This window comes from Microplitis mediator, chromosome 2 (assembly GCF_029852145.1).
Source record: "Microplitis mediator isolate UGA2020A chromosome 2, iyMicMedi2.1, whole genome shotgun sequence".
Taxonomy (NCBI): Eukaryota; Metazoa; Arthropoda; class Insecta; order Hymenoptera; family Braconidae; genus Microplitis; species Microplitis mediator.
Window position 1 is genome coordinate 25,873,441 of NC_079970.1, and position 19,712 is coordinate 25,893,152.

Consider the following 19,712-nt stretch of genomic DNA (forward strand, 5'->3'; position numbering starts at 1 on the left):
TTCCTTATGTAAATAAATCATGATACTGAAGTGAGCCGACGTCTAGAAATTTTTTGATTATTTTCCAATACGATAAATAATAAAATAAAAAATATTTTTTAAATTTGCACCTAGAGTTTTGTAAATTTTCTACATGTGCACATTTTAATTTTTTAAAATTTTAAATTGAATTGTTAAAAAAAAAATCAAAATTGTGAACTGTCTGCTAACTTCAAGATCGTAATAAATCATTTAATTATTTTTTATAATTAAAACAGTAAAAGTAAAATTTTTAATTTAAAAAAAAATTTCTTACAAGTTTGTAATTTATGATCCTGAAGTTAGCAGACATTTAAAAATTTTTGAATTTTCGTATTTCAATAAATCAATTGTAAAAAAGTAAAATAAAAATTTGCACACGTAGAAAATTTAAAAAACTACAGGTGCAATTTTTTCAAATATTTTTTTTTTGTCTTCTATCGTCTAAAAAAAAATCCAAAAATTATTAAACGTCTGCTAACTTCAGTATCATTTGTAATTTTACTGCAGTTTTAAAAATTTTAAGTTGTCCAGATTTATTTAAAAAAACGTCCGAGTTTTTGATTTCCCGGTCCAGAGTTAAAAAAAAAAGTTGGTAGCCATATAAAATCTATTTAAAAAAGTAGTTGGTATTTTTATTTAAATTAATATCTGATTTCTATATTTTTAAATAAAATTTCTATTGTTTACCGATTTCGCGGTAAATTTTTTTAAATTTTTACCGCATTTATGTCATTCATTCATTCCGTTGACAAATTCCAAATTTATTCCCCTGTTTATAACCTTAAATATATGATGGATATATATTTTGTGTAATATATATAGATATACAATATGGAAGGATATATAAATACATATATGTGTATATGTCTTTTACAGGAATAAGACATGTCAAAAATTGTGTGATGGCCGGGTTAAAGGTTAGTTTTTAATTAAATAAACATGTTCTGCACTTAATAATTAGCTGATAGAAAAATACAATAATATGGTATATTATTTAATATATATATTATAAAATAACAATTCAATAATCCCTCTCTATAATCTTATTGTTTACATAAAATTTATCGCGTTTATCATTAATTTGCATTTAAAAAAACAAGTTATTTTATTTTTATCCATTATCGAATTATTTTTTGTAATTTTTATTTTAAAATTTTTAATTTATGTATTGAAATAACTACAAGTATAAATTTTTAATTTCCTTTTAAGATTTCTTTGAATTTTTAAAATGGTTTGCATTAAAAATTGTAAACAATAAACAATAATTTAAATTTAAATAAAACAAAAAAAAATTAATTTTTTAGGATACTAAAGGTCAGTTACCATTTGAAGAAAAATGGCCCTCAATGCGGCCAATAATATTAAAATTACTGAAACAAGAGCCAGTAACTCAAGGAGAATGGCAGGATTTATTTTATTCAATTTATACGGTTTGTCTTTGGGACGAAAAAGGCCCGCACAAATTACGAGACGCTTTAAAAGAAGATATTATGGATTTTATAAAACAAGCGCAACAAGTAATTTATTTTTAATATTTTATTAATTCAAAATAACTCCCAAAGTTCCGTGATAACTGATCCCCGGCAAGTTATCACACGACAATTTATCCCACAGACAATCTCATAAAATAATTAATTACTATGACATGAGTAATTAAAATTCACTGCTATAAATATGAAAAATTAAATTGTATAAAGTAATTGTTGATAAAAATCAATTGTTGATGGGATCAGATGTCAGTGGGATCATTTTGTAGGGATCACTTGTCGTGGTATGAAATTATCGGGATCAGTTAACGGCACATCAACCCCAAACCCGTCTATAAATTTATTTCTCATAAATATTATCCGCTGATGTCATTAATAAATAAATTACAGCGAGTATTAGCACATCAGGAAGAGCAAGCGTTACTGAAAGCATACATCCAGGAATGGAGAAAATTTTTTACCCAGTGTAATTATTTACCTACACCTTTCCGTCAACTAGAATCGTCATTGGCTGGTAAAACTAGCAGTGGTTCTGGTGTACAGAAAAAAAATCAATCTGAAGAAAGTCTGGTCAGAAAAGTGAGTCAGCAATTGATTATTTCGAATTAATTATGTAGGGGTTGGCTGAATTAATTAATTGTTTTATCAACAGATGATGTTAGACAGTTGGAATCAAAGTATATTCAATGACATAAAACAGAGACTACAAGACTCGGCAATGAAACTAGTGAGAGCTGAAAGAAACGGCGAGGCATTCGATTCTCAATTAGTAATAGGAGTACGTGAATCGTACGTCAATCTCTGCTCTAATCCCAACGACAAGCTGCAAATTTATCGCGAGAATTTTGAGGCCGCGTACATCGAAACTACTGAGTCGTTTTACTGGGTGAAAGCACCGGAACAGCTGCACGCACATGGAGTTGAACACTACATGCGTTATGCTGAGGCTAAATTACGTGAAGAAGAGTTACGGGCACAAAAATATTTAGAGCCTAATAGCTCAAGTGTACAATTGTTGACAGATTGCTGTGTTAAAGTACTCGTAGCGACTTTCAAAGCTGCTATTTTAGGAGAATGTCCGCGTATGATTCGCACTCATCAAACAGAAAGTAAATATTTTATTTTAAATATAAGTATAATTAATATATTATGTGACAAGAGATGAAACAAAACGATTTCACACCAGGGTGACGTTGGCTGACATCACCCGCAGTCTGAAATCCTGTTTCATTCTGATTCCCTGCATTGGAACTTGAAGTTTCAGTGAAACTTCAGTATGGATGCTGGTATCATGAAATGATTATTTACTTTTAATTTACAGAGTTACGTTTGATGTTGAAATTAATGGACAGAGTACCAGATGGGGTCGGGCCGATGTTAAAAGACCTGGAAGATCATATTTCTAGTGCAGGACTCGCGGATATGATGGCTGCCGTCGATGTAATAACTCAGGATTCAGAGAAATATGTCGAGAGATTGTTGGAACAGTTCCGTAAATTTTCAAAACTAGTTAAAGAAGCGTTCGATGACGATCCTCGTTTTCTGACAGCTAGAGATAAAGCTTACAAACTCGTTGTAAACGACGCGACGGTATTTAGACTCGAATTACCATCAAAGCAACCACCGGGGGCAAGTAATGTCGTTGTAAACACTAAACCTAGTAATAATAACAACGGGCTTCCGGAGTCAAAGTGTCCGGAATTGTTGGCTAATTACTGTGATATGTTACTTAGAAAAACTCCACATAGTAAGAAACTAACGTCTGATGAAATTGAAAGTAAATTACGTGATGTGGTAAGTTGTCAATTATTAATAAAACTTATTTATTATTAATTGCAATAATTTTTTTAATGAATTCTAGTTACTAGTGTTGAAGTACGTCCAAAATAAAGACGTTTTCATGCGTTATCACAAAGCGCATTTAACGCGTAGACTAATTCTTGACACATCCGCGGACTCGGAGAAAGAAGAAAATATGGTCGAGTGGTTGCGCGAAGTTGGAATGCCGGCAGATTATGTCAATAAATTAGCGAGGATGTTCCAGGATATAAAAGTATCTCAAGATCTCAATCAACAGTTCAAAGAGCAGTGCCGCGCAGCAATCGCTGACAGCATAAATATTAAAATATTGAACGCCGGTGCCTGGGCGCGAGGTAGCGAACGGGTCACCGTTAGCTTGCCATTACAATTAGAAGACTATATACCCGAGGTTGAAGAGTTTTATAAGAAAAAACACAATGGGAGAAAACTTCAGTGGTACCATCACATGTCCAATGGCACTGTATGTCTTATTTATTTATTTACTTATTATTTTTTAGTAAGAAAATAATTTAATTATAAATTTTTTTAGCTGACATTTTCAAATGAAGTTGGGCGCTTTGATGTTGACGTAACGACGTTTCAAATGGCCGTCCTTTTTGCCTGGAACCAACGTCCACGTGATAAAGTATCTTATGAAAATCTTCAATTAGCAACAGAGTTACCTGATCCAGAATTAAGACGTACTTTATGGTCACTTTGTGCTTTTCCTAAACTTAAGAGACAATTAGTGTTAGTTGATCCACCGGCTTGTAGTCCGAAAGATTTTTCTCATAATTCAATATTTTGGGTCAATCAGGAATTCGCTATCATGTTGGTTTTGTTTTTTAATAATCAGTACAATTACCAATAAAGGGCAGTCTCGGACAGTGCCCCCCTCCCCCACTTTTTAACAATTTTCAATGACTCAACTGACACAAGTGTATCAAGATTTAATCAATCAATTAAAAAAAAATTAGAGATATGGATTTTAAAAAAATTACTTATAGTTGATATCAATTAGGAGTTAAATGAAATTTCGTTTAACTCCTAATTGATAGCAGCTGTAAGTAATTTTTTAAAAATTCTGCACATTTTTAAAAAGTGTGGGGACACTGCCCGAGCACAGCCTTAATTAATTAATAAATTAAACTAATAGTTAAATAATTATTTTTTAGAAAAAATGGTAAACTTCAAAAGAGGGGAAGAATAAATTTAATTGGAAGGCTACAATTGTCTACAGAACGTAGTAAAGAAGAAGATAATCAATGTATTGTTCAACTTAGGATATTACGAGTTCAGGTAATTAGTATTTTTTTTTTAATTATCAACAATTTGAATACATTTATTTTTTATGGTCATAAATTAATGAGTTTATGTTTTTAAATTTCAGGAAGCGATTATTAAAATTTTAAAGATGAGGAAAAAAATAACAAATGCGCAGTTGCAAACGGAATTAGTTGACATCTTAAAAAATATGTTTTTGCCGAGTAAAAAAATGATTAAAGAACAAATTGAATGGCTCATCGAGCATAAATATATTAAGAGACACGACGACGATATCAATACCTTTGTGTATATGACGTAAAACAACAATAGAATTTTTTTTTATTTCTGTAACTAATTATATATATTTTTATAATATTCATAAAACAATAAAGAGTGACGGCTAAGCCCAACGAGTAATAAAAAACTATAGCAATGATTAGGTAATAATTTAAAGGATTCGTCTGTTGAATGTCTGTGTAAAAATAATTAAAGTGAAATGTAATTTGCTTTACTATTTTTTTTTACGTTGAATTGATTTTTTTTTCTTTTACTGATCGAATGTCTGATCATATCACGCAAGATTGCTCGACAAACAAATTTAAACGATCAAATACTTTGATCTCAGACGCCAGTTTCAGTTAAATCTTAACATCAATGAGCCATCAAGTGGCTATAAAAAAATAACTTGTTGTAAAAACTTAAGGGTTGAAGTAGAATAATAAATTTTTTTTTAAATTAACAAAACTAATTAATTGAAAATGTAAACTTTTGATAAATTTAAGTCAATTAAATTTATCAACTCAGTACTCAGGCCTTCCAGTGTCGTCAGTTTTTAAGTATAAAGTAAAATCGACGGCCTACATTATTTATAAAAGTGTAACAATTTTGGATAAATTAATAAATAAAAAAATTGTCAACATTAAAACCTCAACAAAATTTTTTTCTTAAGAAGACTAGTGTGGAATTTTGAATAAATCGATTTTTTTTGTTGTATATTTCGATAGTCTAGAGGTAAGAGACCCAGCACCCGATCACTCATGTATTTATATATCTATATTTACTAAATTAGACTAAATATAGATATACAAATTCATGAAATGATCGGGTACCAGGTCATAGTTACACATATTAGAATTTCAAGTGCATATCTCAAATAGTTTTTGAGTTACAGCCATCTAAAGAGCAGTCGGTTTTCAAAACTTAATTTTTCAAATTTTCTGCAGTTACAACTCGAAGAAATCATCCGATCGATTTGATTTTCATTGCAGCTTCTTTTATATATTTTTTAATACCATAAGCCTCCAGTTTTCTGATCGAATAGAAAATGTAATTTTCCCAGGCCAAAAACTCATCAAATTTTCGCGCGAAATTTTAAACTTTTTAAATACCCGGCATTTTGTGAAATTTCAATTTTTTTTCTTAGCCCGAGGGTCACAGTATGGGCAGTACCTTCTAGTTTAATAAACTTTTTGGTTTTTTTGATTTCATGCACTCGAAATCGTTATCGCAGCAATGGGGAACTTTTTTTAGCCTTGGGAGATTGCGACTAACTCGCTGAATTTTCAATTTTTCGGTCCAAAAATTTAATCATATATTCATTATATATCCATAAATATATCCTTGGAACATTGAAACATTCCAGGCAGTAGTTTTTTTTAAAAAAATTCCCAAAAATGACCTTTTTTCAGGCGGCCACACTAGTGCCCCTTAATAAATAAAAATTTTTTCAGCATGAAATTAATTTCCTTAAAATTACGGATGTCAAGAATAAAAATAAATAGAATATAATTTTCTTATACACTTTATATTTGATTTAATTCAATTATAATTTTAACAGTCGATAATTTTTTTGATAACAATAAATCCAGATAAATGGATCAGCTCTTAACGACTTGAAAACAATAAATTTAATAATTTATTATTTTAAATAAAAACAGCGTCTTTGTTCCAAGAATAAATAATTTATGACGCCTTTTTGTTTGTACATAATCATGTCAACTCACATGTTTTTACATAAATAAATATGTAATTACACATTTCACACATGCATACATATGATTACATGAATTTATTATTTTTTGTTTTCACATTTCAAGTGTATCCATTTTTCAAAGATATTTAAATTATCAGGATGTACCAGACATCCAAATCACACATTTTTTTTGTTTTGTTTGAATTCACATTAACATCAATGCCTATTTAAGTAGATAAATAGATTGTAAACTATCTATTATATTTTAAATTTTAAATTATTTTACTTTTTGTATTTAGATTCAGTTTAGATTAAAGATACAGTCAACACTGATAATTTTAAGAGTAGATCATCAATAGTTAGCAGTAGTTATAGCGAATATACTTAGATATCAATTGTATTGATTACACAAAATCTTTCATATATTTCAGTATACTCGGATCAATTATATTTATCATTTCTTCTCAATAAATATATAATGAATTATGCAATACCAGCATAATTTCACTGTTTTTTAAAATACAATTAGCCTTTTCAATTCGATGTCTTGAGCATAAGCTTGATAATTTTTTCTACTATTTTTTTAATCAAAATTTAAACTGTTTTTTTTTTTTTACGTAGATTTTTACATACAGCTAGAGATTAAAAGCGTAACAGTAAATTTCCTTTAATTGGGGTTTCTGATTACAGCCAAAAACGTTATGATTTTTTTTTCAAAATTTTAGGCCCGGTTTTTCAAACCGGGTTTATTTTTAGTTGGGTTTAAATTAATATACAATAGATATATCAGCAATAATTCAAACCTGAATTCAAAAATAAACCCGGGTTGAAAAACTGGCCCTTAATTGAGGTCATTCTTAGACAGTGTCTACTTTTTTAAAAAATTTTTAATAAACTGTCATAAGCGTATTGAAATTTTATAAATTAATTAGAAAAATTAAAGCATTAATTGAAAAAAAAAAAATTTTGCTGAGATGCAGATTTTTAAAAAAATTACAGTTGATATCAATTGGGAGTCAAACGAAATTTGAAAAATAAATTTCAGTAAAATCTTCATGTCAATTAATTCAATATAATTCAAATTTTAAAATTTTTTAGGCGAAAATTTATTCAAAAAATTTCGTGTGACTCCTAATTGATAGCAACTGTAAGTAATTTTTTTTAAATTAATTAATAAAATTTTAATACAGTTTAAAGTCATTGCATATTTTTAAAAATTAGGGGGGGGGGGCACTGGCTGAGAATGTCCTTAAGCACAAAACATCAAAGATCTTATCAAGTATTATGCTAATTTTCTTTTAATTTTTTATTTATCAATAAATCGTTATATTAAATACCATCGCATTATTATATTTTTTTCATTCCATTATTAAATCTTTGGTCTCATTATTATTTATCAATAAAATCCGTAGCCTATATTATTTTAATTATTATTTTGTTGCAAGTTTGATTCCTATTTACGAACAGTAGTCATTAAATTGACTGTTACTTTAGCGTTAAGTTACAAGTTTTATAATAATGAGCATAAGAGAGATTCTTTTTAGACACTGCAATATTTAAACGAAGAAAAAATCAAGTATAGATTATAGATGAATTGACATTTCATTATTTAAATTATTTTATTTTTAAATATTTGTTTATTTTTTTATCTTATGTAAATACTGAGAGGTGTCCACTCACACAAGTTGCCATTTTTTTTTTATTTAAATTTTATTTGAGAATTTGACAGCATTAATTATCATATGGAATTCATTTGTTGTAGTCAGCATTTAATAATTAACATTTAAATGTGGCGCGTTAATTATCCAAATGCCTGATATTTTTAAAAAAATGATATTCATATCACGTGGATGGATTTAATCAATTTATAGCCATCGTGGACGACATTTTACCCATTGATATTTATTTAATGCTCTGGACAACGTGTGTGTTGTATAGGAGCTCTGTTTGATGGATTTGTTGCTGCGTTTTCACAAACGTGTACTATTATTCCTGGTTGTCCAGAACCACCCGGATGTAATTCATGGCTTTCACCTGCATCATAATGATTTTAAATAAAATATTGCTTAGAAATATTATAAAAGATTCATCTACCTGGTGACAAATTAGCAATAGCTGCTAATAAATCGTGATTAACCAACGGCTCGTCTTCAGGTCTGGGTTCCCAGCCGACTGGTGGTGATGCTGGAGGTGAAATTAAAAACTGTTTTGTTAACGCTGGCGGATGAAGATGTTGATCCTCCAGATCTACATAAATATTTATCATAAATTTATTATATAAATTAGGGGCCGCTAAATTTTATTTTTTTAGACCCTACAATCATATATTTTATTTAACTACAAACCTATTGGCGTAACTGGCTGAGCAAAATAACAATTAATATTTGTATCACCAAATTTAGCTTGATGCAGCTGTATCCTAGCATGAGCAGCAGCACTAGGTGATTTATAATTCACCCTCATTCTTCTAAATGATTTGAAATATTGAAACGACGCGTTCTCACCAAATTGTTTGAATAATTCTTCGATTTCAGCCTGGAATAAATAAAAACTCACAATATCGTCAGCTAATAAAATAAATAATAAATATAAAAATACTTACCTTAAGTTCATTAGATTTAAACACCCGTGGATCCACATTTGTTACAATAACAGACGTGGGTAAATCTTCATCATGTACTAATTCATCAAGAGACCTTATATTCGTCCGATCTCTGTCTTCCTCCAGCTCAAGCTCCAGCTGCTGATAGTTAGGATGTAAGTTTGGTAGACCATCGACTTCATTTATTATAATATTATCATTTTCTTCCTCGTCATCAGTCAATCTCGGCTCACGTTTATCCATATTTGTTGTTACTACAATAAATCTATAACTAAAAAAAATATTGATTGTCCTCCGTCACAAAAAAAACAAACCGACATAAAAAAAAAACTTATACTTGTTTGTAAACAAATGTAAAATTAAAAACATATATGTCAATTACATATTTTTGAATGTCTATTAATCAAACAATACGTGCAATTAATTAGATTAATTAACAATTAACAATATTCATAATATAATTAATAATACCAAGACAATGTGTAATTAATTACGACAGTAAAGTTAGCGGACATCTGACGATTTTTAAAACTTTTAAATAATTAATTAAAATGTTTATAAAATAAAAATAAAAAAATGCATGTTTAGAAAATTCAAAATTCAGTACATGAATTTTTTAAAATTTTATTAATTTTAATTATTTAATTTTTTTTATATGTAATTTAAAAATTGTATGTCTACTACATTTGCATTAATTAATTTTATTATGGTTACTGTGTTATTACCTTTTTATATATTTGTATATATATATATATATACTTGTATTCAACAATTCAATACGTTTTAAATATCACACTAGTATATTACATATAATAATAATAATAATGAATTGTACTATTGAATTGTTTTGACGTTAATTATTAATTAAAAATAAATTCCACTTGTCAGCGTCTGATAAAACCTTCAATTACTTAGACATTATTTATTTTTTTATAAACAATTACTTAATAATTATCTTCAGTGTATACACACTTACTCTTACACATAAAACATAAATAATGAACTGAGAGAGAAAGCGTGGGCACGGAAATTATTACAATGCATGACGTCATTGTAGCTCGGTAATGTAGAACTCTTGTAAATAATCAAATATATTTATTTGTAATTTATAATAATTAATATAATTACTAATAATAATTATTATAATTACAGAAATTTAATGATATTTCAAGTTATAAATAAATTTATGCTGTTTTTAAAACTGTCAGCTTATTTGTTAATTCAAAAATTTTTAAAAGCCCGCCAGTAAACTGGCGCGAGAGGGCGCTAGCGGTTTGAATTTAAACGGCTGACTTCAGAGCTCTGAGTGATTTGACTGTTGTTTATAATCGTTTTAAAAATATATATAAGATATAAGTTTATTATTTGAAAATAGATTGAGGTCTGATGTGATTGTGGGAATTTAAAATTACAAGTAGTAAAGAAAATAGTAAATAAAAATGTTTGCAAAAGGAGTGATGAAAAAAAAAGACGCTAAAAATATAATAGCTTCTTATTTGTCTAAAATAGAGGACGATGAAATCAAGTCAGAGTTGGAAGCAATGTCGGGGTTAGAGTATAACCTCCATGGAGGAAAAGTAACTGACAATATTATATTTTCTTCAGGTAAAAAGACTAAATCAAATGCAGTTAAGGAAGCGATTAAAGTCAGCGAAAAAAATACAATGGATAGTTCTAAAGCCGGTGTGAAAGACAAAATAGAAGTTGAGTCACAGATTCCCTCGTACATGTCATCAAATGTATCAGCAGCAGAGCTAAAAAAAATAATACAGCAAGCGGGCAATAGCTCTGAAGATCGGTACAAAATATTGGAGGCGCGAGACCGTTTGATGCGGCTGAAAAAGTCTAAAATTCACACGCTTTCAATGGCCAAAGTCACGCGAGGAAGGTGTCCGGACATGTGTCCGGAGAAGGAGAGACTTATGAGAGAATTCCAGCGGCAGGTTTCGACTTACGAGCTGGTCGAAGGCCCTGAATATAAAATAGATCATCAGGTCGCGGTGAAACAGTACTCAAGATCATCTGCTGATCAGGAGGAGCCAATGCCCCAGGACTTGAGGCCCGTCAATGTGCTGAAGATGACGATGAGTTATTTGCTGCATGAAATCGCCGATTTGTGCGAGCAAGAAGGCTCCAATCTCGCTGAGTGGTACCATTTTATGTGGGACAGAACCCGTGGTATCAGAAAAGACATCACGCAGCAGGAGTTGTGTTGCCTGGAATCGGTAGCTCTGGTGGAACAATGCGCCAGGTTTCATATCGTGTCCAGCGAACGTCTTTGTGCTGAAGAGCTGTCAGTTTTTGACAGCAAAATAAACACTGAAAACTTGACCAAGTGTCTGCAGACACTAAAGTACATGTACGCTGATCTCAGAGAAAAAAGTATCTTCTGCAGAAATGAACCCGAATTTCGTGCCTACATTATTTTATTAAATTTAAACAACACAAATTTTATTTGGGACTTGCAGACACTACCAGAATCCATAAGAAAATCAGCGCCAGTTAATTTTGCTATTAAAGTTCATGCCTCGATCCAGGCTAAGAATTGGGTCAAGTTTTTTAAACTGGTCAGAAGTACGACCTACTTGAATGCTTCTATATTGATAAGATATTTTTTGCAAGTAAGAGTTGAAGCATTGTCTGTTATGATAAAAGCGTACTGCAGGACAACATCAATTTCGTTTCCGCTGGATGAGTTCATTAATATCCTGGGATTCGAAGACGAAAACGAAGCGATTGTCTTTTGCGAATCAGCTGGTCTTAATATTACTGAAGATAGGATGTACATATTATTGGACAGAAAGAATATTTGTTTGCCACCGCCAGTTTCCGGTCATTTGAGAGCTAAAAGCCTCGTCGAGTCCAAGAGATTAAACATGAATTACTCAATTGGTCGGTGTATTGCTGGAGGGACCATGCCTGAGCAATTGTACATCAATCATAAACCGCACTGCAGCTTCGACGTCCAGGGTTACCTTAGAGCTGAGGCGATTAATGCTTCTGATCAGAATGGCGAAGCTGAGGAGGTTGTGGAAGAAGACATGGAAGAAGAAGAAGACTATGAAGAAGAAATTGACGAAGAAATGGCTGAAGAGGACAAGGAAGAGATGGAGGAAGAGCTGGAAGAAGAAGAAGAAGAGGAAGAAGAAGTTGAGACTGAGGGAACTGATGATCCCTATGAATTTATGGAAGATACTCCAGATGCTCCGTCAGTTCAGAAACTTGAGCGTAAGCCGACAATTAATTTTTCAGATGCTTTCAAACAGAGTAAATCTGTTACACCACACGATCAAAACTCGACCAAAATTCCGGTGGAAGATAAAAAAATTCAGTCGGTTAAAGTCACAGAGAGTTCCAAGACAAATAAAATATTCAACTCTACGATATTTGCTCAGCCTGTCGGCAATTCTTCACCTTTTGCTACAACGACTGCATCAAAAAGTATTTTCACTGGAACGCCTTCTGTAAATATATTTTCTAAGCCACCGTCTGTATTTTCTGCACCGCAGTCCGTATTTTCGGGTCAATCGACTTCAAATAATCAAACTGCTGTGTTACCACCAGCGGCTTCATCAATATTTAGTAATAACTTTAAAAAATTGGAGCCGTCAAGCTCTGCACCAGCTCCTGCTGTGGCTGTCAATGCAGAGTTGGGGGAGAAGAAAAAGAAACAGAAGGAAGAAGAAGAAAGAGCAGAAGTATTGAAAAAAATTGATAAGGCTGCTGAGAAAATTGGTAAAGAAATAGAGCAGGAAGTTATCAACGATCTAAGTGCCACTGTCCTGAAGGAAGTAATCGAGGAATCTAAAATTATTGACAAATATTGCGAGAAAAATTATGAAAATATACTCGATCAGGTGATAAATGATTACTGCAGATCTATTTTGCAGCACGAGTTGTACATTGAAAGAAAAGTCAAAGAGCTCAGTGAGCGTGTGAAGAGAAGAATTGTTTGCAAGTACGTCAAAATCTGGCGGAAGCGAGTTGTCAGGGGAAAGTTTCAACGAAAAGCTCTGGACAACACTCCTGTCTGGTTGCCTCATCAAAGTCTTGGCCAGTGTGCCAAGAGTATGTACAATAAGGAACAGAAATTAGCCATCGAGCTGATGCGGAATCGTCTTCTGCCTGACGATTCTGATGACAGAAAATACATCGATCCCGTAGAGGTGACAGCGTACCAGGGAATAAAAGAAAATTCAAAGACACTCGACATTGAAACGACACCCGTCTCCTACTGGAAAATGATCATCTCGTGGCCTTCATTAGAGCAGCGGCCTCTTCTCCGTAGATACCAGAAAATAATGAACCAGTATCTCTGTCCGCGAGATCCTTCTATGGACCCGATAATTAAAATCTACCAGCCAAATCCGTATGAAACCTTGGCGATGTGCATCAAAAATGCGGAAGGTTCTTTGGAAGATCATCACTACACTGGGACAGACGGACTATTTTTTATTGCGACCACGGACGAAGATGCCAAAGCCGTTGCTCGAAGACTGACTAAAACTGTCCTGGCTAGACAAAAATTGATGGCCATCCCCTTAGTTTTTATAATCATCGGAGCGGATTCTGGCGCGGGTATTGAACCCACTGCGGAGCTCAAGAGTCTCGTGAAATCTGGTTACCTATCAGAGTACGTGATTCATAACGAAAAAATAATCGACGAGAGTATTTTGTTAAAATTAACCCAGACTGCCGTACGGTGGCTGACAATAAACAAATCGCCGCCCGTGCCCTTGGAAATGGACTCGCTTTATCAAGTTATCGACACTTGTTTGACTGAGGAATTGTGGCTCAGGATAACTGGACATGCTGCCTATAATTCAATTCTATCAAGAGCTCTAGAAGAACCGAAATTTATAATTGATCTCCACAATGAAACTATCAGTCATTTGATTGAAATTTTACTTGATCCAGAGAATACCATGCACACAAGTTTTCCTGATGAGTTGAAGCCATTTTTACCTAAAGAATTTACACTGCCCTGTACTTACGAGTACTTTGATGATGACTGGAAGAATGAGGAGCACAGAGTACTCGTTGAAAGGATCATCAATAATTTATCTCTGCCTCCATGGCCGTAAGTATTTTGATGCTTATCAAAGTACCAAGTCACCAATCACCGTCTTGATAATTAAATGATTTTTTTTTTAGATTCCAATGGCCTATTGATGATCCAGCGCAGCTTCATAAGTCCATCATCAGCTACAGCAAACAAGCCCTGGAGGAAAATTATCAGGCCTCGAATATCTTCAACAAATTATTTCTACTGACTGACAGAAATCACGTGATTAATTTTATCCAGATCGTTATTGAAATAACGAAACATAAAATAAAGCGGATCGACCAACAAGTGCGAGTGGTCTTTAATAAAAACCACTTTAAACATTTTTGTTTATTACCCTGGTGGTTAAAGTCGAGCACGCTGATGGACTTCAAGCCCAAGTTTGTTGAAGATCCGTTCGTCGAGCCGACGATTAAGAAGCAGAGACTAGCAGACGATAGAAATGAAGTTGCTGAGCATATTGAGAAGTACGAAAGCTTTTGTTCGATTGATGACAAATCGGATGACGACACTGATAACGAAGACATTCATAACGCTTCCATAAAATTGGAAGCTTTGTTATCACAACACTCTTTATCTAGTCAGTTGTTGGAGGAAAAATTGAAAGCGGCCTTACGTAATAACTGATAAATGACAGATAGATTTTTTACTCTTGTGAATTATCAAGTCTTCGATAATTTTAGCCCCGTTTTTGATTTTTTATTTTCTGATTATACATTTTTTTTATATTGGAAATTATGTACCTTGTATATATTTACAACAAAAGGTAGAAAAAAATAGTAATTAATATTTTCTTAAATAATTACAATAAAATTATGTATCAAAAATATGACCACTCATATTTTATTTTCATTCATTGCTACAGTAATTATAATTGTAATTTATATAAATGTTATAAAGGAAATTTGAATTATGTTTGTAATTTTTATCGTATGGACAAGTAAATTTTGTAACAATTTAAAATTTTTTAAATTATTTTTATAAGCAACAGGATAATTTTGAAAATGTTAATCAGTTGATTTACTCTCAATAATTGACTCTGTTATTTTATAAATACACAATTATTTTAAATATTTAAATTCACCAAAATTTTTTTTTTAAATTAGAGTTCGCTATTTTAGTCAGTACTTTTTCTTGTTTATTTTCTTCAAAGAATCGTCTCTACTGCTCTTGAAATACGTGAGATTCTAATCTCACAACTTAAATTTACTTACGATCTTAATCCAAGTTTACTTTTGTCTTATCTCCAAAACCGGCCCTGATTCTCCCGAGCTGTAAATTGTTTTTATTTATGATCCCGAAGTTACCAGACAAATTAACAATTTCCAGATTTTCTTTCTCAAAAAATGATTTACAAAAAAATAAAAATAAAAAAAAGCACATGTAGTAAATTAAAAAAACTAGAGGTGCAATTTTTTCAAATATTTATTTTTTTTATAATTTCACTCAAAGTAAAATGTCAACAGTAAATTATGAATTTTTTCCCTCATAATGAGTGTGAATGTAGCAGACAGACAAATTTAAAATTATAAAACTATTTTTTTTTTACGATCCTGAAGTTAGCAGACAATTCAAAATTTTTTGATTTTTTTTTTGAACAATTAAATTTGAAGAAAAAAAAAACTAAAAATATCCACATGTAGAAAATTTTAAAAACTACAGGTGCAATTTTAAAAATATTTTTTTTCTTCTGGTTTATCGTCTAAAAAAAAATTCAAAAATTATTAGACGTCTGCTAACTTCAGTATCATTTTTTTTTTTAGTTAATCGTAGAAAAATTGACAGCAAAATAAAATAAAAAATTTTTTAAACTGACAGTGAAATCTTATTAAAAAAAAAAATTTAATTACTTATTAAAATTTTATCAAATTAAATTTCCAACTGAATAAAGACTCGTCGCAATAAAGTATTTAACAAAACATTATTATTAAATAACAATTTAAAATAGAATAAATATATATATAACGTCATATAAAGATAATTGATGCTTTAATTAAATATGATAGTCTAAATTTGATAAGGAAGTCATGCTCGCTGTACTTATTGTTAGAAAAAAAAAAGTTGAACAAAGAATGAGACATCAAGTGTCAAGTATCAAATATTTAATAAAATAAGTAAGTGTAATTGTAAATATTCTTACTACATGTAAATATTGTATCAAGTTATCCCGCTTGTCAATATAATTTAATGCGCAGGTCTCTTAATTTATGTTATGTATCGCCATATATATTTACGTCCCGTCTCATTCTCATTTTGTAATTTTTATTTTAGTCATCACATCAGCTCAGCATATTATCAGATAGTCATTCAGTTCAGTTGCTATTGTGAGTTAGAATGTGCAAGACCCAGTAATATGTCACGGTCAGCTGTAATTTTGAATTTCAGTTTTATTTTGATGCTGATGTAAAAAATTTAAACAACAAAAATCAACAATCGAAGGAGATAAATTTAAAAAAAAATATATAATTGCTATTATTGTTATTTGGGATTTATAAAATACGTTTTATATGAAGTTGTTACTTATTAAGTAAACAATTTTAATTAAAAATTAAAATTATAATAATTATCAATATGGTGGAGCCTATTTTCGATTATCAGTTTCGACTTATACTTATTGGTGACAGTACTGTTGGAAAAAGTTCACTACTTAAATATTTTACTGATGGAAAATTTGCGGAGGTAATTAACTATTTACTTAATTGTTTTTTTTTGTTACGGATTCAAAGTTTGATTTTTGACGCATGAGAAATTTTATGATACTGAAAGTCGCAGACAATTAAAAATTTTTTTTAAGTAAAAAACTAAAATACTGAGAAAAAAATTAAAAATTTTATATAAAAAAACTGGAAAATATTTTTCTGCATTTTAGAAAATTATATTTTATTTACCAGTAACTTAATTATGAAAATTAAAAAGTTGTCTGTCTGCTGCTTTCATTACCATGGAATTTTATTATTTTATTTACAACTTTGGTTTATTTCTGATAAATTATCTGCTAGATTTAATAATATCACTGCTAATCTATTAATAAACATTTATTCCAATTGTCAATTGTGCAATTTTTGGTGTAAATATAAAATGTCCACCTAGATTTAATCATTTTAAAGGTTAGCTTTGTTATTAAATGCGTAGTTATAGTTTTTTAAATTAAAATCAACCATATGTACTTAAGTCTTTTCTTTTATGTTAATTTGCATTGTCGTCTAATTCAACAAGTCATTGTCATAGGTCATATTTTTTTTGTTAATTACAATAAGGGTTTTTTTGGTTTAAATTAATTATTTATTTAAATAATTATATTATTGCTGTTGTCAATTTATTTATTTAACAATACTGTGATTAATTGGTTTTTTTAGCTGTCAGATCCAACGGTGGGTGTTGATTTTTTTGCACGGCTGATAGACGTCGATGATGGTACAAGGATCAAATTACAATTGTGGGATACTGCTGGTCAAGAAAGATTTAGGTAATTTATTTATTGCACATAAATAATGAGTATTATTGATAACAATAGGGTGTATTAAAAAAATAACAATTTTTTTATCAAAAGCTTCTTGAACTTGGTCATAAAAAATTTAATCACTAGTATGCATACCAGGAATTGAAATTTTATTTATTTATTGAACAGTAGTAGCTCAGAGTACTACTGATATTTATTTTATTTATAATTAATATGTTTGATAATTTATTTTTAACTTCCCGCCATGTAAATTTAAAATTTTCAAAAATAGAGAAGTTATTGGTTTCGCTCCGATTTTTGAAAATCGAGTTTTATCAGATCTCGATGTTTTCAGGTCCTAGAAAATTATTCTGACTATTTCCGGATGGACATCCGTGTTGTGTGTGACGAAAATTGGGCAAGTTTATGAGCCATATATGGAAAAAATCTCAAAAATACAAATTATTACTTTTACTTTCCATATAACTTGTAAACTATTCAACCGATCGATTTTAAAATCTATTCAGATTTAAATCTTGATTGTCTTTTTCGATTGCCGCCAATCACGTTTGAATTGATTGATTCGTTTCAAAGATATCGTACAACAAAAATTAATTTACATACACACACGGACGTCCACCCGGAAATAGAATAATTTTCAAGGGTCTGTAAGTTAAGAGTCTGATGAAAACTCGATTTTTGAAAATTAGACTGAAACGTAATTTCCCTTTTTTTGAAAATTTCCAATTTTGCATAGCGGGAAATTAGAAATTTGTTATTTGAATGCTTATTGTTAGTTAATAAAATAAATTTTGCATTTCAGGTCAATTACAAAATCATATTATCGTAATTCAGTAGGAGCATTATTGGTATACGATGTATGTAATAGAGCAAGCTTTGAACACATTCCCCAATGGATGATGGAAGCGCGTCGTCACATTGAACCTCATCGGCCAGTATTTGCTTTAGTTGGTTGTAAATTAGATCTTGTAACTAATGGAGGCAGACGAGAGGTATCTAAAGAAGAAGCGCGAGCGTTCGCTGATCAAAACGGGGTTCATCATATCGAAACAAGCGCCAAGACCGGGGTAAATGTCACCGAGGCGTTTCGTGCCGTCACTCAGGAAGTCTACAATAGAATTAAAACCGGGGAGTATAAGATCGAGGACGGTTGGGACGGCATAAAGACTGGATTTGCACGCCCCGGCGGTTTAGATTTTAATCTAGTCGAAGCTGAACCAGCCAAATCCTCCTGTTGCTGAGGTACTTTCGTTATTTTTTTTTTTTTTATTCCATTACCAAATCATTTATTTTTATCGTATACATATAGACCTTTCATACTTGTTTTCACTTAATTATACAATTACAAGTACTGATTATTGTTGCCAATTATTGATTTGTTAAATTTATAAAATATTTGAAACTTGTGCTTTTTGGCGCCACCGAAAATATTTAATATTTTGAGGCGGGATTCAAATTTTTTACAATCTCAACTTTTTTGTATATAGTTTGTAAATTTTGCAGTTAAAAAAAAAAAGTAATTAATTATTTCTCGATAATTGGTTTGAAAATAGAGTAAAATTTTTTAAAAAAATTTATAAGATGAATACTTTAGTGATTAGGAATATTTTGCTGTAGATTTTTTTATTTAAAAGGTATAATTGTGCCTTCTGGATCATAAATTTATTTCTTTAATATAATTATGTTTATAATAAAAAAAAAAATCTGTATTATAATTATAAAATTTAGATTAGATCTTAATAAAGTGCTTACAGATTCACGCTTCGATCAATAGTAAATAATAATAGTTAATCAATACACTAATTTTATGAATTTCCATATGAAATTTTAAAAAATATATAAAATGTAAATACAATATAAGCCATAGAAATGAATTTGTAATCAAGTCTTTTACATACGTATTTAATGTACAGAATAAATAAAAAAAAATAATAAAAATTGTTTGTTTAAAAATTATTTTTTAAAAAAGTATTAAGAAAATTTAAAAAATCAATGGTTTACTTTATTACGATTTATATTTTCTGTTATAAATTTATGAT

At 30.3% G+C, this 19,712-nt stretch overlaps 4 protein-coding genes across 6 annotated transcripts; 3 read left to right on the top strand and 1 right to left on the bottom strand.

The window, feature by feature from the left end:
* Positions 1–807: 807 nt before the first annotated feature.
* Positions 808–4,893, top strand: LOC130662946 (cullin-5). Of its 3 annotated transcripts, none has more exons than XM_057461932.1 (9): positions 808–938; positions 1,326–1,538; positions 1,899–2,087; positions 2,161–2,617; positions 2,830–3,302; positions 3,370–3,789; positions 3,859–4,139; positions 4,484–4,607; positions 4,699–4,893. In XM_057461932.1, exons 1-9 carry the CDS (start codon positions 885–887, stop codon positions 4,891–4,893), a joined length of 2,406 nt encoding a protein of 801 aa, XP_057317915.1. In that variant the 5' UTR covers positions 808–884. The 3 variants fall into 3 exon arrangements, with proteins under 3 accessions (XP_057317915.1, XP_057317916.1, XP_057317917.1); XM_057461933.1 differs by having other exon boundaries at positions 887–1,006; XM_057461934.1 differs by lacking the exon at positions 808–938 and adding an exon at positions 1,232–1,252.
* Positions 4,894–5,337: 444 nt separating this feature from the next.
* On the bottom strand, positions 5,338–10,159 carry LOC130662947 (protein sarah). Its single transcript, XM_057461936.1, has 5 exons — positions 9,874–10,159; positions 9,149–9,419; positions 8,892–9,081; positions 8,641–8,793; positions 5,338–8,580 (listed from the first exon to the last, which is right to left on the bottom strand). Exons 2-5 carry the CDS (start codon positions 9,389–9,391, stop codon positions 8,453–8,455), a joined length of 714 nt encoding a protein of 237 aa, XP_057317919.1. The 5' UTR covers positions 9,392–9,419; positions 9,874–10,159; the 3' UTR covers positions 5,338–8,452.
* A 341-nt stretch (positions 10,160–10,500) lies between these two features.
* LOC130663609 (uncharacterized) lies at positions 10,501–15,138 on the top strand. The gene is made up of 2 exons (XM_057462922.1): positions 10,501–14,228; positions 14,303–15,138. The coding sequence occupies exons 1-2, from the start codon at positions 10,588–10,590 to the stop codon at positions 14,838–14,840; spliced, it is 4,179 nt and encodes a 1,392-aa protein (XP_057318905.1). The 5' UTR covers positions 10,501–10,587; the 3' UTR covers positions 14,841–15,138.
* Positions 15,139–16,540: 1,402 nt separating this feature from the next.
* LOC130663614 (ras-related protein Rab-39B) lies at positions 16,541–18,944 on the top strand. The gene is made up of 3 exons (XM_057462929.1): positions 16,541–16,892; positions 17,570–17,679; positions 18,476–18,944. Exons 1-3 carry the CDS (start codon positions 16,785–16,787, stop codon positions 18,912–18,914), a joined length of 657 nt encoding a protein of 218 aa, XP_057318912.1. The 5' UTR covers positions 16,541–16,784; the 3' UTR covers positions 18,915–18,944.
* Positions 18,945–19,712: the final 768 nt, after the last annotated feature.

Coding starts and splice junctions, on each gene's coding strand:
- LOC130662946 (XM_057461932.1), top strand. CDS start 885: ATGTCTTTTACAGGAATAAGACATGTCAAAAATTGTGTGATGGCCGGG. Junction 2,088..2,160: donor AAGAAAGTCTGGTCAGAAAA/GTGAGTCAGCAA, acceptor TTTTATCAACAG/ATGATGTTAGACAGTTGGAA. Junction 2,618..2,829: donor TCGCACTCATCAAACAGAAA/GTAAATATTTTA, acceptor TTTAATTTACAG/AGTTACGTTTGATGTTGAAA.
- LOC130663614 (XM_057462929.1), top strand. CDS start 16,785: ATGGTGGAGCCTATTTTCGATTATCAGTTTCGACTTATACTTATTGGT. Junction 16,893..17,569: donor CTGATGGAAAATTTGCGGAG/GTAATTAACTAT, acceptor TGGTTTTTTTAG/CTGTCAGATCCAACGGTGGG. Junction 17,680..18,475: donor GCTGGTCAAGAAAGATTTAG/GTAATTTATTTA, acceptor TTTGCATTTCAG/GTCAATTACAAAATCATATT.
- LOC130663609 (XM_057462922.1), top strand. CDS start 10,588: ATGTTTGCAAAAGGAGTGATGAAAAAAAAAGACGCTAAAAATATAATA. Junction 14,229..14,302: donor TTATCTCTGCCTCCATGGCC/GTAAGTATTTTG, acceptor TTTTTTTTTTAG/ATTCCAATGGCCTATTGATG.
- LOC130662947 (XM_057461936.1), bottom strand. CDS start 9,391: ATGGATAAACGTGAGCCGAGATTGACTGATGACGAGGAAGAAAATGAT. Junction 9,082..9,148: donor TTAAATCTAATGAACTTAAG/GTAAGTATTTTT, acceptor TATTTATTCCAG/GCTGAAATCGAAGAATTATT. Junction 8,581..8,640: donor TATTGCTAATTTGTCACCAG/GTAGATGAATCT, acceptor ATTATGATGCAG/GTGAAAGCCATGAATTACAT.